Consider the following 18,290-nt stretch of genomic DNA (forward strand, 5'->3'; position numbering starts at 1 on the left):
CAGCCTTACAACCTTTTTGGAACTAGGGATATGCATATTTTAAACACTTTGTTGCCATTATCCCCTTCTTAAAGCTACCGTATTTCCCGGACTACAAAGCGCACCTGAATATTAGCCGCACAAGCTAAACTCAGGGGAAAATCCTGTTTTGTACATACATTAGCCGCACCTGACTAAAAGCCGCAGGTGTTTCAATAATGACTTATCATATGTAAGAGAATATGCACAAAGGGAATTGTCAGGAAAGAGATGGCGCTACTTGTACGGCACTATGTTGCCTGGCGGATGAACATGTGACCAACATACCACTCTTGAACCCCGATAGTGTGTGTCTGATCACATGCCCTTCCGCCAGGCAACGTAGTGCCGTACAACAGCGGAACAAACAAAACAAATCGTCTTACGATATGACAAAAATCATGGACAATCCATAGAAAAGCCACACCTGACTAAAAGGCACAGGGTTCAAAGCTTGTGCAAAAAGTAGCGGCTTGTAGCCCGACAATTACGGTAAATATCAATCAAGAAGCCACGCACTAGAAATTACAAGGTCTACCCACTTCTTCTCAATGACAGAGTCTGATTATTATATTCTGAGGATACCTGGAAGGACTTTTTTTGATAAAGATAAACTGTAAGTTGTCATTAACCACTGTAATGAGCTATTCCATCCTGTAGGTTTTTTTTTAACATCATTTTCTGGGATATATTTCAGTTTTATTGGAGAATCCGAATTTCTTCCCAGTGTTTCTCCAGCACACATCCAGCGTGGCTAAATTGTACTTTTCTTTCAAACCAGTTTGCAGGACAATAAGCAATTTTTTTTTCTTGAGCAGTTACAGACAAAAAAAAAAAAAAAAAGTTGAGCAGTTACAGACAGGGCAGCACGGTGGTTAGCACTGCTGCCGCACAGCAAGAAGGTCCTGAGTTCAATTCTACCATCAGGCCGGGGTCTTTCTGTGTGGAGTTTGCATGTTCTCCCCGTGTTTGCGTGGGTTCTCTCCGGGTACTCCGGCTTCCTCCCACCATCCAAAGACATGCAGCTTGTGGGGATAGGTTAATTGGATAATCCAAATTGCCACTAGGTGTGAATGTGCGAGTGAATGTGAGTGTGAATGGTTGTCTGTCCCTGTGTGTTGGCCCTGCGACAGACTGGCAACCTGTCCAAGGTGTACCCTGCCTCTTGCCCTATGACAGCTGGGATAGGCTCCAGCGCCCCCCGCGACCCTGAAAAGGAGAAGCGGAAGCGAATGGATGGATGGACAGTTACAGACATGTTAAAAAGAGCCTTCATAGGACTCCATACAGTCCTTTGCCTTTTGTTTATTAAAGACCTCTCTTAAAGTCCCACCACAGCATTTCAGTTGACTTGATATCTGGAGTTTGACTGGGTCGATGCAACACTTACTCCTATTCTTTTTCAGACTTTCTGTTGTAGACTTGATGGTGCACTTAAGATCATTTGCCTGTTGCATGAGCCAGTTTCAGTGAAGCTGTAGCTGTTGGACGGATGGCCTCACATTTGACTCTAAAACACTTTAATATACAGAGGAATTCATGGCAAACTCCTACGGCTACAGCTGCAGAAAAGCCCCGAATCATCACCTCTCCACCTCCATGCTTGGCAGTTGGTATGAGGTGTTTGTACATATTTTATTTATTTTTTTGTTGAGTATTGCATGATCTGACCTTGGAGTGATTTTCCCACAATGCTCTAGACCAGCAAGCTGCCAAAACGTCTGCTTTTATAGACACGATAGGTCTGGCTGCTACTTATCCTCTTAAGGCCTAAAGAAGCAAGAAAAGTGTACTTAGTTTTTTTATTTTTTTTTTTGTTTTGGGGGTTTATTGTTCTAAATAATCAGTTTGCTAGCAAAAAGAGTGTGAATTAAATTAATAACACCAAAATTGTAAAAAAAAAAAATTGTGTCCTTTGGCTAGTCAATTGTAAACAAGGACCAAGCATATAAACATTGACTTTTAGTGACTGATAATGTAATAGCATATAATTCACATAATTTTTTTATATTCACATATGTCAGCCAACATTTCCTTGTCATCTTATCTCAACACCACTCCACAACTCTCATCAGAATAGAAAAGACAGGTGGTTTCAAACCATGTCAATATAATGCCCCCCAAAGTAATATAGTGGTCAAATGTGTAGGTTTTTCTTTTGATGTTTTTTCCATTTGTTAAAAAATACATGAGACACTGTAGTTGTACAATGTTTTTCAAAGACGTACAGATTTTTATGGTTAAAAACAGAACAAAAACCCGTTACATAACTGCATTCACAACAACTACAGTATTTAATCCACAGTTCTCGTGTAGAAAGGGTTATAAGACTTCATTCGTGGGAACTGATCACACAATCAAATAAAATTACTATTTTTGGTACGTACCATCTGTTTGGTAAACCTGGAATCAAAAAGGCATTTTTACACACATATAAACTGAGTTATCAGATGGATATATGAATGGATAAACAGATGGAGAGGGATATAGAGCAGTGTATTAGAGACCCTAATGCTGAAGTCACATTTCTAATGTTAATTTCCAGGATTTTTAAAGTTTGGGTGTTTTTTAATCCAATCACTAATCCTCTTCTCCCCACAGGTTTTCATAAACACATTCCTCTGTAATGATGTATGATATGTAATGAATGCAATATAAAAAATAAAGTACAAATATAATGCACTGTTAATAAAGCATGTGTGACTTTTTTTTTAAATTATCTTGAGAAAATGCCAACTACTGCTGGTAAAATACTAATGCTTAAACAGATCTAATGCTACAGTGACCATTTGTTCACCTACCATACACTGTAGCTTTACTTATTGTATAAGGTTAAAAAAATTAAATAATACTAAAAAATATTAATTACTTTCTAAAGAAGGCACAAAGAATTTCAGGTTGATTGCATTTTCTTTGAGACTGCTAAATGAAACATTGGGAGCAATATATTGCATTCTCATATTATGATGCCAACTTGAAACATTCTTTTAAACTTATATAGTAGAAAGTCTAAAGGGGTCCATGTGTAATGGGCCTTTTTATGCATGCACATTATTAATGCAGACACATGATTAATTCTAGGTGACACATTGTACGATGTCACTTAGATATATGGTACAATAATAAGATCATTTAAAATACCCGTCTGTCTTATGTAAACCTGAGGACAAAGACAGTAGAATATAAACTTGTCGCTTGTAGTAGCTTATTGTTGACCGATGCCTACATGCGAGGACAAAACAATCTCAGCCATTCATCTGTTGTTTTGAGGTTTTTTTCCTAGTTTTAAATTATTAAATATAGCTATGTACTGTAGGCTGCAAGAAAAGTAGGCATCCCTGCATTGCACAGCATGATCCCGAACAACAAACAGAAACTACATCTCTGTGGGAGCTACAGAGAGCCTGTGAAATTGAAATGTATTTGTTTGAAATATCAAATTTGTGAAGTTCAACAAAGTGTGACTAAGCACATCAAAGGCAATCTAAATATCTACAAACTCACCACAACAACCCTTTACAGTTTGATGCAGAGAATGTCAGATTTAAATTCAGCACAACGCTGAGCTGAAAATATTAGCATCCAAAAATAATCCGTACACGGCACAAAAAATAATAATAAAAAAAAAAGGCAACCGGTCAGGGAGGCAGCTGTATGCACCAGATGTTATTCAGAAATGTCAATCACAAACTATTCTTTTTCCTGCAAAGCCTTCCATCATATCACTACCTTGTGACTGGACATCAACATTACTCGAATTGTCATATTCTTCGGAAAATACCAAAGGCACAGTGGGATTTAGCTATTTATCATTTATAGGCCAATTAAAAAAAAGTCTGCGTCAAGAGCCTGGCTGCTGAAACATGGTGCCAAGCATTCCTTGGATGACTTATTGCCACAGAAGTGTGCCAATGATGTTGAAAGAAAACAAGGTCAGCTGTTGAGCAACCAGTGCATAGCATACTGTACTTTATACTTATTACACATGTGTGTGGAGATGGAGGGTGAGGTTTGGGTGACCATAACACTGTGATCTCTCTCTCTATATCTATATATCTACATCTATCTATATATATATAAAAGAATCCCCCATTTGCCCCTGCGGGTGGTCTATCCTTCAGGCTCGGGTTCTCTACCAGAGGCCTGGGAGCTTGAGGGTCCTGCGCAGTATCTTAGCTGTTCCCAGGACTGTGCTCTTTTGGACAGAGATCTCCAATGTTGTTCCTGGGATCTGCTGGAGCCACTCACCTAGTTTGGGAGTCACCGCACCTAGTACCCCGATTACCATCAGGACCACTGTTACCTTCACCCTCCACATTTTCTTGAGCTCTTCTCTGAGCCCTTGGTATTTCTCGAGCTTCTCGTGTTCCTTCTCACTGATGTTGCTGTCATTGGGAACCGCTACATTTATCACTATGGCCGTCTTCTTCTGTTTGTCTACCACTACTATGTCCGGTTGGTTAGCCACCATCATTTCCAAGGCATACATGGAACGCCATAACCAAGTGGCCGGCATAGTGGTGGTGGTGGTGGCCGGTGGTCAGAGAAGAGCTCGAGAGGATGTGGAGGGTGAAGGTAACGGTGGTCCCCGTGGTAATCGGAGCACTAGGTGCGGTGACTCCCAAGCTAGGCGAGTGGCTCCAGCAGATCCCGGGAATAACATCAGAGATCTCTGTCCAGAAGAGCGCAGTCCTGGGAACAGCTAAGATACTGCGCAGGACCCTCAAGCTCCCAGGCCTCTGGTAGAGGACCCGAGCTTGAAGGATAAACCGCCCACAGGGGCGAGCTGGGTGTTTTTATATATATATATATATATATATGTGTGTGTGTGTGTGTGTGTGTGTGTGTGTGTGTGTGTGTGTGTGTATACATATATATATATATATACACATATTTAATATCCCTCATTCCCTAATATAAACAACTGTATTATACACAGGCATATTAGGAAAAAAAAGTAGAATTTTTATATATTTCAAGCTTTTCTCTCTAGAAGTTTAATATTTAAATCTACTATTATAATACATGAGGTCAGGCAGGAGACAGTTTTCAAAAAAAGGTTTAAAAAAAGAGTTTGACACTTATTTTGGTAAAACAGGAAAACATAGAGGGAAATGCAGAGCACTATTGTAACAGATGCTTGCACCTTATGGCATTTTTGCCCTTCCTCTTTCCTTCTTGCTTGGCAAGTCGCTCTTCAGCAATATCTGTCTCCCAATATACCCAGTATCTCTCCATCATACATGTCCAAATGAGCTTAATCTTCTTATTTTCACTTTGTGCATGACCCATCCTTTGTGAGCTGATATACTCATTCCTAGTCCTGTCTACCCTTGTCATTCCCAATGCAAATCCCAAGGAAAATCTTAGCAATCTTTAATTCACATTCCTCCAGATTTTTTACTTTAGAAAATGCTAAAAGAATTAGGCTGGAACATTGTCCCAAGTTGCCGTTTCTCACCGTGGTGCTAGTTAAGGCACATCGTTCAGCGTGAATTCATTTGAGAATTACTCGTACTATATTCACATGGGTACAATTAGAAATCAAGCAGACTTTGTGCTAGGGAGCTGGCTGGTTAAATGTCCATGTGTCCAGATTGCTTCAGGCATTTGGATTCTGAAATGCACATGCAACAGCTATAAAACATTTCCAGACCCCTTTTTGTGGTAAATACTTAAGTTGTATTCCTGCAGCAACAGAGCCCAGCGCATAAGGCGTTGGTTATGATTAAACATGCGAGCAAGGAACACGAGTGGGTTGTGGTCAGTGTACACAACAAGAGGTAACATGCTGGACCCCAGGTATACATGAAAGTGCTGAAGAGCCAACAACAAAGCCAGGGTCTCCTTTTCAATGGTGGAGTAGTTTAACTGATTTTTATTAAACTTGCGGGAAAAGTAACAAATGGGGTGGTCCAAACCCTGCAAGTCTTCTTGCAACAGCACTGCCCCAGCCCCGACAGCACTGGCATCAACCTCAAGTTTGAATGGTCGCGTCAAATCAGGTGCAGATAACACAGGGGTGTGGCAGAGAAGGGCTTTTGCACTCTCAAAAGCATCTTGACACTCACTTGACCATATAAACTCAACCTTTGGGCTGAGTAGGTCAGTCAATGGCTTGACTACAGAGGAGAAATTTTTACAAAAGTTTCTGTAGTTTCTGCACCATCCCTAAAAACCTACGCAACTCACGCCTGGTGGTAGGTGTGGGGAACTCTTTAATCACTGCCACTTTGGCATCAATGGGCCGGACCTGTCCACGTCCCACCTCCCTGCCCAAGTACGTCACTGTAGCTTTGGAAAACTCACACTTAGCTAAGTTGAGAGTTAGAGTAGCTTGAGCCAAACGGTGAAATCTCTGACGTAGAGTTTCCAAATGATCTTTCCATGTTTCTGTATAAATTACTAGATCATCTAGGTAGGTACTGCAGTTGGACAGGCCACGGAGGACTTTATTTATCAGCCTCTGGAAGGTGGCAGGAGCGTTACACATCGGGCTGGGTATCGTCACTGATTTCTAGAATTGATTCCATCCCGATTCACAAGGTCCTGAATCGATTCAATCCACGATTCGATTCAATTCGATTCGATTCGGGGAAATTTTGCCTCAGACAGTCAGAAATATTATAATTCTGATCACTTATCAATACATATCAATATTTTTATATCTATAAAAAGAAACCTGACACTTGTGAGATTTTATCAAAGGTGTAAGCATTACAGCAGATTCCTTTGTGTCAAAGTAACTGAGGATAAAACACAGAAAAACATGAAGGCATTTTTCCTGGTCTGGGTTTTTATGGCAGATGACCTTAAAAATATTGTGCAGTCAAAAATGAAGTGAAGCACAGCAAAGTTACAGAGGTTTGATTAGAGACACCGCAAAGCATTTTGCAGTTTTGCATAATTTTAAAAAGTTTTAATTTGTTCAGTATTGAACAGCGGAAATGAGGCTTTCTTGTCGGAAGTAAGAAAAAACAACAACAACAAAAAACAGCTGCCGACACCGTAGACTGGTGGGTAATAAGTAGGGGTAGGTTTTTATTATCGATTTAAAGAGAGAGAGAACGTGCTCTACATGAAGTGTGATTTTATCGTGGTGGAAGCAAAACAGCAAAAGTAAGAGGAAATTCGTGGCGATGTTTATGATAAGTGCAGTTTGGATCATCTTTTGCTGCTGGTTCAGTCAATATTGTTTGGAGAGAGATAAAACCTGCAGCTTCAGAATCTAGCGCAAAAAAGACGTAAACACAAAGCGCGGACCTGCCGACGCTTCAAAATCAGTGAGCTTTTGGCTTTCAGCCCCGACGGCGTATCCCTGTACATGCATTCGGGTGAGAAAGGCGACATCTCACTCATTCAGATGCGTTGGGTCCGCGTCTTTGTGTAGAATCCGTGTACCTGCTCTCATTTACTGTTTTAGCTGTTTGGTGGTTGTAGACATTTTGTGAGGTTTAACCTGAGATTCTGGCGTTTCGGGCAAAATAAATTTATATTAAAAAATCGATTCAGGATTTTAATGAATCGATATCACGTTATCCAGACCAAATCGATAATCAAAACCCACCCCTAGTTATACATGCCGAATGCCATGACTGTGTACTGTAGAAAATCGTCAGGTGTTGCAAAGGCAGGAGGGACAGTCTACACAGTCTGTTCACATCAACAAGTCCCCCAGAAATGAAGAATCCTCAGCCTTTTATGCTTCCCAGTAAATGCAGGCAGGCGCGTCATTGGTCCGTCGTGTTCAAGGCTCCTGCAGCAGCCAATGGTGTGTGTGGACTGACACACTCTGATCTGCATGAAGTTGGGCGGGCATAGGTCCCTGGCCAGCCAATCACCCGTGAGTCCTGGAACGCTTTGATTTCCATAGAGGAAGGCGGGGCCACCTGAGGCCAGAGGTCGTAACAACAAGAATATATCAACTTGCGTCCTTTGATTCATGGGCTCCAAACCATACCCAAAAGCAGATTGTACCCTGTGAACCTCAGTTTGCGCCTGAACAGAGCCAGTTTTAATTTCAGCTACCAGATGTTGCTGGGACATTGGGCAGACCGCACTCAGCCAAATAAAAATGTGATGAAATTATTTTTCAGGATGACATTACATTTTATAAGAAATGTAACTCTCCTCAATAACTTCTCATGGACTTATATTGATTTCTTTTGCAAGGGTATAATGTTTTTTCAAGCATTTTTAAGCTTTAGATAAAGTATTAAACTTAAAAAAAAAAAAAACGTAGACGTTTATTCAGGGCTCAATGTTGCTAAAGGATCTGATGTATAGATTCACAGGTCTGATGCCCATTCTCTGTAAGAGCAAAAATAAAAACTAAACAAAAAAAACACAACAGACTAATATACCATTGAAACTTGCTTAGGGTAAATTTCAGGCAATCTAATCCAGACTTCTCTTTAAGAGAACTACAGAGTGAAACAAAGGACTATTTCTCGAAAGTAAATGTTTTGAAAAAGTAACCCCAGGTCACTAATTAAAAAGTAATAGATGCATCCCCACTATAATTATACCCGCACTGACTCACTGCCCTTCGGTGTATGGAAAGTCATAACTAATGTGTCAGACAGATGTAGCCCTTGAATGAATTCACAGGACACATTGCAGATCTTTGAAGCTGTTGCTTTAGATAAAGTCTTTTATCATATGAAGGGGAAAAAGTACTAAAACCTGCTCGCTATGTAACCACACGGAAATTTTTAGGAAAAGAAAGTAGTACTTTGAATAAGAGCCCGCACGTAACATTGAATCAGGGTTTCAGATTTTATGAGGATTTAAAGCACCCCCTAAAGATATTAAGTGTGTGAGATGCAGTGTTAGCCTTGAGCTAACAAGTGGTGCTGTCTGGAGGGCCTTAAATAAACTGTTGATAGAACTGAACCTTGTGAAAACAGCTGCTCCCCAACACTGGGGGCTTGTGCTAAACATGAAAACCTGTGCAGACTTGACTTTTGGTGGAACAGTGAATGCAAATTTACCTTATAAACTGAGGTCTTTTAGCCTAACAAAGCATTGCCCAGTGTGCGAAATAAATTCAGAATTATATGTAAAGTCTAAGGAAAAAGGGGAAATTATTTCTTCTTTACAATAATGTTAACAGAATATGTCAAATGTATTTCAAAACAAAGAAAAACGACAAAAGACCAGAACATCCTCATAGCAAACACTCCTGTTCAGTTTTTGCTTAAAATTCACATAAAGACAATGAGAAGGGCTTGCATTATCCTCATCACAGTGGTAACAAGTGAGTTATGTGAAATAGCAAATGGGGTAGTTGGGTGCGAGATTTCTCTTGGGCTGTGCTATTTTTTCCCCTTGTATATCTAATGACTGTGTAGCCCTTTGAAGAAGATGGAAGTTTGACGGAGTGGCAGTGTTTGTGAGCACACATGCAGCATACTTTCCCCACAGGAATCGCCTGGGTAGATTGCCTGTGAGCAGGCTGCCGAGCTGAGCTGTTTTATGCAGGAGTGGAAAAGAGCACTGACTAAAGCCATGTTGGATCACAGAGCAAATAACACATCGACATGCACAGACATACAAACATATATGTCCAACTCAGTGGAAAATCTGGATTGCTACACAAATGAAACACAAATGAAATGATTCAGGGGGACAAGATGAAATTGCATTGTATGGGTCAGCTGTCCTTCAAAGAGTCCTCAAACAACAGTGGTGGATGAAATGCCAGTGGGAAAGATTTAAGACAAGCAGACAAATACTTTTTGTTTTGTTTTGTTGAAAACACACTCCCTGCAACAAAGGGCAAGCAGATACCTTTGCTACCAGCATATGTACAATGCACTGCTGTATCTCTAAAGCACTAGTGGCCATTGTTTAGCAGTGTTGTAGAAAAAGCCTGTATCTCCACTCCCTTATAAATGCAGCATGATCCTTCCAGGCCGTGAGTAAGCATAAAGGTCACTCTGACAGAATTGTGGTAGTACAAGAAAGTAGGCACGACAAATAAAAAAAAATAAAATAAAACCACTGGTTGCTGGAGAATGTTTGATGGATTGTTGTGCATTATAGGAAACTATATAAAAGACTGACAGCATCTCCATCTGGCCGTGTCCTTCAAATGCATGTAGATTCAGTTCCACTTAATTGCAATAATAATTCTATCATAACACATTTTAAAACATAAGAATGAGCAGCACATACATATTCATGTGCGAGATGTGGATAACCACAGCAATATAACAAGGAACAATGGTACTGTGACAGTTACTCAGATGTGAAAATGAATACATTATGGAGGAGTACACTGAACTTTTTTTAAATGTAGCACTCATAAGAATCTCTGACTAGAAAAACTACTACTCCACCAAAACATTTTTTGGTGGAGTAGTAGTTTTGGAGTAGTAGGTTCAAAGGCAGGGCACAGGCCACCACGTGTCACTCAAGTCTTCCTAGATTGCGTGTTGCCCAATGGACAAAAAGTAGATCAGTAAACATCCAAATGAGGCCCAAATGAGGCAGAGGAGGCGGAAGAGTGCACCTCAAGGCTATGATGTTAAGTCACAGATGAGTGCATCAAAACAGCGCCACATGGCCGTAAACTAACAGCGATTAGGTTTAGGCATGTAAAGCAAGTGCTTAGTGTTAGGTTAAAGGCTTGAAATGAATTCTTGTTTCAAAGGTTTGACAACTACATGAAGGATAGAATGACGGGACCAGGATTAGTTTTCATACTAACTGGTTCTCTCAAATCGTGCTCTCAGTTACACACTTTAAACCAGCAGATGATTTAAAAAAACACACTGATATTTTTGAGAAACAGCATTGCCACAATGAGCCATTAAAGAATGAGTGATAGGCCTAACAAACTCAATGTTACACTGCATGTTACAGTGAAACATAGAGTGTAAAATTTTCAAACGAAACATTTTCCTGATTAAGATAAGAGAGATAAGATAAGATAGAACTTTATTAATCCCTCGGGTGGGTTCCTCTGGGAAATTCGACTTCCAAAAAGCACAGCAACGACCGAAGTTACAGTTACAGTAATGTACTAGCTACGAAATGAAATAAACCGCTTTGATATTATGTTGCCTATTGTACATGTTTGCAAATATTCTCAACTGTAGTTTTAACTACAGTGCTGCTAAGAAAACAGGAATAAAGCTGTGCCTTATGTGTAACGATGTGTTAAATATCCCCATCAGCATGAAATTGTGTTGGAGAGTAAACACGCAGAAACTGGAATACAACCAAACCACCCAGGGAAGAGCAAGAGAGACACAAAAAAAATTGATGCAGGAAAGGAAATGCAGTCACGCTCAGGAAAAAAAGAGGCAGAAAGAGTAAAGATGGAGAAAGTCTCAGTGGCAGATGGACAGGGGAAATGACCTTGGCTGGCTAGGTCTGGGGCAGGTGGGAAGATGAAGATAGAGGGTCTCAAGGACGGGGTCAGCCTGTTAGTGAACGATTCAAGCAGAAAGTAAGAAAAAAGGGTGTAGAAGAGTGCAAAAAAGCTAAAGAAACAAATATAACACAAGTTTAAAAAAAAAAAAAAAAAGGTCAGGATGCTGTGTAAAATGTTATTTAAAACACAATGTGGTGATTTGCAAATCTCATGAACCCAATTTATCCAAAACTGGACATAAACATATTGTTTATATAACTATTTAAATAGCTGTTTAAATTTAGACCTTTATAATTTCATGAAAATATTAGCTCATTTTGAATTTTATGGCAGCAACCTGGGTCAAAAAATTTGGGATGGGGACAACAAGGAGATGGAAAAGTACGTGGTACTAAAAAGGAGACAGTTGGAGTAACTAATTAGGTTACCTGGCAACAGTCCAGTAATGGGATAATAAAAGAGAGGCAGAGTTACTCATTAAAATGGACAGAGTTTAATCGATCTACAAAAAATAATAAACATTAAAAAAATTAATTCAGAATAATGTTTCTCTGTGTAAAATTGTGAAGACTTTAACGATCACATCATCTAAAGTGCATAATATTACCAAATGATTCAAAGAATCTGGAGAAATCTCTGTGTGCAGGGGACAAGGCTGGAAATCAGTGTCGAAAACACATGATCTTCGGGTACTTGGGCACCATTGCACTAAAAATAGGCATGATTCTGTCAGTGAAATCAGTGAATAGGCTCAGAAACACTTCCTGTGACATCTGTGACACTGACTGTGACATCCACGAATGCAGGTCACAGCTTTAACATGCAAAGAAAAAGCCATATGTGAACATAATCAAGAAATGTTGCTGTCTTTCTGGACCAAAGCTCATTAAAAATGGACTATTTGAAATTCATTTTAGAAAACACAAACATCATGTCCTCCAGACTAAAGAGGTAAACATGGCTGTGTCCCAACTTCTTTAAGAAATGGTGCTGCCATCAATTTCAAATTACAGAATTACATTTTACACAGCATCTCAACTTTTTTCGAATTGGCTGTACAGATAGAAGGTCGTGGGGACTAGGCAAGCGAACAAGTTGATACCCAAGGAGGGAAGGAAAGGAAAACATTAAGACAAAACGTAAAGTAAGAATGGAAAAAGAACGAGACACAGAGATGGATGAATGAACGCTTTCACCTGAAACAGCAGACGGGGAAAAGAGCAGGAATGAACAAGATGGTCACAGAAGGATTGCTCATATTTAGACAGCTCCCCGCTGCACTCAGCTCTGCTCCAACACAGATAACTCAGTGCATCCATTAGTTCAACTAATTCCCATCGCCATCTGCCAAGCAATTTCAGATCCACCTCTGGAGTCGCAGGAAAGGTTCTGGACTTTGGGGGAGGGATGTTGGATTTGGAAAATATTGGATTAATTTGCTTAATTGAAGAGCCTAATGTTTCCATAACTCAACAGTGGAAGCCCTAAAGGAAATCAGGTGCGGTAAGTGTGATCACAGGTTCCTTCTCGTAAGAATAAATGTTGTCTCCTTCTCCTGGCAGAAGGATTTTTCTTCTAAATGAACACAGCTACTTCATCATAGTTTCTAACACTGCATATTACACATTAATACACACATTTTTTGCCATACTATGTATGAAAGAATGACAGGAAGAGACAAAGAGCAGAAAATTATGCTGTCCTTACCTTCATAAGCTACCTTAAATCCATGAGCGCTTACTGCAAAGTCACTGGTAAGCCTCAGGGAAAAAATAGAGCCAGAACTGGTAACAGGTGGAGGGATGGTAAATCCTGTTAACCTGTAGAATAGGAAAAAGAGACCTCAGAACTGAATGCATGACTGAATTCATAACATTTCCACATCCTTTACACCAGCATGAAATAAGATGCCCCCTGAAAAAAGAAACCTCACTTTCAAACATGGAACATAAGAAATGAGTTTTTTTTTATGAACTTGAACTATGTGATGGCATCCACAAAAACCTGTCATATGTTATATAAATCTGTATATTTATTTATTTTTTGTAAATACAAACAGGATGCACTTTTTAGATTCCACAAGCTAAAATAAAACAAGTTCAAGGGAAACTCAGACCTCCAGTAATGGAGGTTCAGCATCCCCTGTGAATACTCCTGAATCCAATTATGCTTTTGTTTCTCCTTTGAAAAATTAACAATTCTAAACAGACAACTTAAAAACTCGTGAGGCTGAAATTGAACATATTAAATATATGCTTGTTTGTTTTTTTATTTAAATCAGCTAGGCTACCTGTGAAGGTAAATTACTGTAATTTACATTTTTCTGTTGAGAGATGTGTGCGAACAAAATCCAACGACTTCACACACAGTTAAACTTGTTACATATAACGACAATTTAAAAGTCCTCACAGCAGCAGTGTGCCATAGCATTTTGGGTCTAATAAAACAGAACAGCTCTGAGAATTGCGATGCAATTTGTCCAGCAGTAATATACTCAGTACTATACAATCAAAACCCAAGCGGGAACCTTCCCCATTGTTGGTTGGCCTGTGAGGGCTGGCAGCTGCATTGTAACAGACTGCTTCATTACTGCATTTCAAATTAGGTGCAGACCCAAACAAATCCATTTACTTTCACGACGTCGTAAACAAGATGTGTTGCTGACCATTCCTCAGCGGCAGTTGCTAATGTTCTATCGACCTTCCACTGCTGTAAGCCAGGCAACGAAGCATGAACTAAAGTTGTGCATGAAACAAAATGTCTCCTTTTCTATTGCCCTCTCGTTTTCTCGCTTTTTCTTTTTTATTACACATTTTTGGAGCCATATGTGTGACCAAATCTCTGTTTGACAATAAGCCAGGTAAATAATGTCTGCAGCAGGCCAAATGTGCAAAAACAGAAACTTCCCAAGTGACAGTAATGAAGAAGGTGCTGTATTTACAACTTCAATAGAGTTTACAATTACAGCACTGTGAACTGTGTAGTAAATAATCACCCTTTTTTGCAGGCACAGCCCAGCATGCCAAGATATTGCTTAACATCAGCTGCTGCATGCCGTTACTGAATAACGGAAAGAAAAAAGGGTAATCTTAGAAGCTTAATGTAAAAAAAGATCATTATACATAATTTGCCTGGTGGGTCAATTAAAAGCAAATAAAAGGTTGCACAATCAGAACACCTTGTTGGAGTCTTTAAAAATAACTAGAAAAACACAAGAGACAGGTAACACACTGAAACATTATTTACCACTTTTCATTATCTTACTTATTAATGTTTTTGACCAATGACATTTACTGAAATCTCTCAACTGGTTACAACCTAGATAATAAGGGGAATGTCACTCAAAGCCTACTCAGCGCCCACACTGTACAGAGTGGAGAGAAAGGAGGAACGAAAACTATACCAGTCTCTGCACAGAAAGAAAAAAAGTGCACCAAAATTCTTACGGATGTGGAGTGGAAACAAATCTCATGATATAGCTGGCATTAGAATGTCACGCATGGAGGCATCAGTTTGACATGACTTTGGCTCTGTGCTATCAAGCACAAAAGTCACATTGAAAAGACAAGTGTGTAAACCTGGCCTTTCCCTTTGGTCCCGCCACTGGCCGCTGCTGCATTTAGCAAACGAATCCTCAGCCTTTCTTTTGCAAAACAATTCTTTCTTTGCCATTTCAACAGGAAGACGGGGGTTGGAGGGGTCTACGGTGCCATTTTGTGTAATAGTTACATGCTTTCAGTGAATTACAGTTTGATGTCAAGCTGAGCAGTCTTTAAAATTGCTCTCCTTACCCCATGTCTAGGGAGGAGGATGCATGGGGGAACTAATTATTGGCTGAGCAGAACAGACAAGAACAGAACAATCAGTGGCTTCAGAGTGCATGCTCACACAGATATTGATGGCACTCATCAGCTTGAGTGCAATGCAGTTACACAATGACACTAAAAAGCCTTGACCTGAAATGGTTACTGGAGAAGTGCAGCAAATGAAGACTGAATTATTATATCCACAAATAACAAATTGACAAAGTATTTTTTTTCTTTCACCAATGCCTATAAAAACTGAGTGTAGAAAGAAGAGGAAAAGTGCTGCTATGGCAACATGATATACGTGATATAGAGAAATTAGGAGAGAGACAAAAAAATGATGCAGTATACCAATATACACAGGGTAGAGAGAGGAATGCTTCTCCTAAAATCATCCAAAAATCTAGAGAAAAAAAGGCAAAAACATGTTCTTATGATCACAGGTGGATAATAAAACAGAAAACTGAAGTATTGCACTGTCATCATATCAGCACTAAACAGCAAAGGAGTGAGGATGCCATGGGTTTAGCCGACATTATGTGGAGACAGTGTTTCTAAATCTGGCATTGAAAGGGATTAAGAGGTGACAAGTCTAGGTATGCATCAAAATTCTATACCCCCTTCTATACTCCCAAACCTCAAATTTCAAATGTGGACAGGTCTCACGTCTCAGCTTTGCAGGTCAGCATAATGTTGGACTATTTTAAAGTTGAAAATCTGAACAAGCATCCGCTTAAACTACAGGCATGGAAACATGCCTCCACATAAGAAACACTTATTCTGCTTGTCTGCAAAGACAAGGACATGTTATGAGTGCAACTGATTTTGAGATAATTAGAATGCATCACATTACTAATGCATTAGAATGATTTTTCTTTATTTTTTATTTAACCTTTATTTAACCAGGAATGTCCCGCTGAGATCAAAAACCTCTTTTTCAAGGGAGTCCTGGCCAAGAGGCAGCACATGATAGTTAGAATGATACTAAAGGGTCCTGAGGAATGAAAGAATCTACAATTTCTGAACCTCACAGTGGAACTGCACATCTATGCTCATCTATTCTGTAAAATCTTTCAATAGTCCATAGTCTAGACAAGGTCTGGATAATATGGAACAAAAATCTGTTTTAATGATAGTGCTGTTGGATACTGCAAATTACAAAGACCCCATTTAACGAAAAATTCAAGTTACGAAGGCACTTAATGGCAATATTTTTGCCCGTGGTATGACAAAATGCCCGTGTAACAAAATTCGTTTGCGAAATGTGTTTCGCTGTTCCACGTGAAAGACGTATTGTTGTTGCGATGCGCTATTTCGTGTGCTTTTCGTTTGCAATTAGCCTATCGTTCATTCATTCATAATGGGGCCTGCATAAGGCATAAATATGAGCGAGTTTAAAAAAATGTTAAAAAAATATCATTGCACAGTGTACGTATGTACATTAATTAACGTATATGTAAGTTTAAGTTTTAAAGTTTAGAATTAAATTCCATAATGTTATGTACATGTACACGTACGTATGTATGCATGCATACGTATGCTTTCTTCAGCCTCCACCAAGAACTTCGTCTTCAGCCAGCATCACCTCACTCAAAAGGCGATGGAAAATGGTGCTTCGACTTATGAAAATTTTGACTTGAGAAAGACCCTCTGGAACGAATTAATTTCGTAAGTCGGAGTTCCACTGTACAGGGCCAGTATTGCAGATACGAATATAGATACTGATACTTTTAACTTACAAAGGCAGCTTATGTAGGGAAGAGAAGTGTGTCATGACAAATAGGATGAATTATCAATTTGCAATATCTAAATACATTTTAATGAAGACAAAATTATTGTGATTTACTTCTACTTTCCACAATAATTAAAACAACAAAAACAAATTTCTCAGAAGAATGAGGGTAGATCTGTAAGAACCAGAGATGTCCATGTATGAGTAATGACTTGTCAATCACCAGTTATTTTCATCTTAAAGCATATTAAAGTTAATTTTACTCTATATATTTTTCAAGGGGAACAGAAAAGAAGACTTAAAACTAGTGTTTGAGCACAAATGCTCATGAAATTGCTAAATAAGCGAATAAGGGAGCACCTTCTCATAGAGTTCTTTTAACTGTGATTTTTTTTTCTTCAAACAAGAAGAGCCCCTATTGAAAAAAAACTCCAGCTTTGAGGGATGCCAAATTTACAGTCTATTTGCACCAGAACATCTACTCAAGACTTCAATTACTACAGGTGTCATTTCATTGGCTGAATCTGGCCAGCATGAAGAAACCGAACTGGTGGACTTGGGAAATTAGAGGAAATGTATTCTAATACTTCTCGTGACACAGCATGTAGGCACAGATTGGTGCTGACTCATCAAAGTCTGCTGGATCAGTTGAGGCCACACCCAAGTTGGCAGCTCTCTTGCCACCTGAAGGCAGCACAGAGATCGTTACAACAGTGATTTATACGGCACACTGCAGTGCTGTCTATTCACACCAGCACGTGGTTGTGATGTATGAGTGGCAACAAACCCCTGGAAGCAAGATAAATTAGCCCTCAGTCAGAGTACATTAATATGTTCTGACGATCAAGGGGGTTCCCACATGCCCCTCTCTGTCCTACGTTCCCAGATGGCTCCCCAGCCTGTCAGCAATGTATCTGAGTTGATTACTGAGGAAGGTTCCCCAGTGGGGTTCCTCTGAGAATGAAGTCCCTGTCCCTCCAGGCAAAAGCAGTATCCCTCTCCTGTCCTGTTCTGGATGAAGATCAAAGATGCTGAACTGTATGGGAATCACCAAAGGAATCACTACTAATGCTGCTGCCATCAATCCTTGCAGTCTCTAAAATTGTTAACAGTCACTTGCTTCCATTTATTTATTTATTTTTTGAAAACAAGTTAATGCTTTCTCCAAACTGTCCTCTCAGGAGTGAGATGTACATTTATTGTCCCAGAATCCAAATGGAGAACAAAAAAGTTTTCATTTTGCTGAGGTGACCGCTTGCTCGAATTCTAGTTCACTGTGAGAATCACAGAGAGTGAAAATGAGCAGGAATGTGTTCTATGTCCTAATTTATATGATAAATACAGGTCAAAG

The 18,290-nt window shown here is 39.5% G+C and overlaps 1 protein-coding gene across 3 annotated transcripts in view; it reads right to left on the reverse strand.

The window, feature by feature from the left end:
• The window catches only part of LOC146698207 (CUB and sushi domain-containing protein 3-like), a 259,780-nt gene that overhangs the window by 203,131 nt on the left and 38,359 nt on the right, over positions 1-18,290 (reverse strand). For all 3 annotated transcript variants that reach the window (XM_085473236.1, XM_085473239.1, XM_085473238.1), the window contains exon 3: positions 13,109-13,221. In XM_085473236.1, coding sequence (XP_085329362.1) covers positions 13,109-13,221 — 113 coding nt within the window. The remainder of the gene's footprint in view (positions 1-13,108; positions 13,222-18,290) is intronic.

This window comes from Copadichromis virginalis, linkage group LG11, assembly GCF_057382275.1.
Source record: "Copadichromis virginalis isolate Kocher_CV1m ecotype Utaka linkage group LG11, C_Virginalis_male_GT1.1, whole genome shotgun sequence".
Lineage (NCBI taxonomy): Eukaryota > Metazoa > Chordata > Actinopteri > Cichliformes > Cichlidae > Copadichromis > Copadichromis virginalis.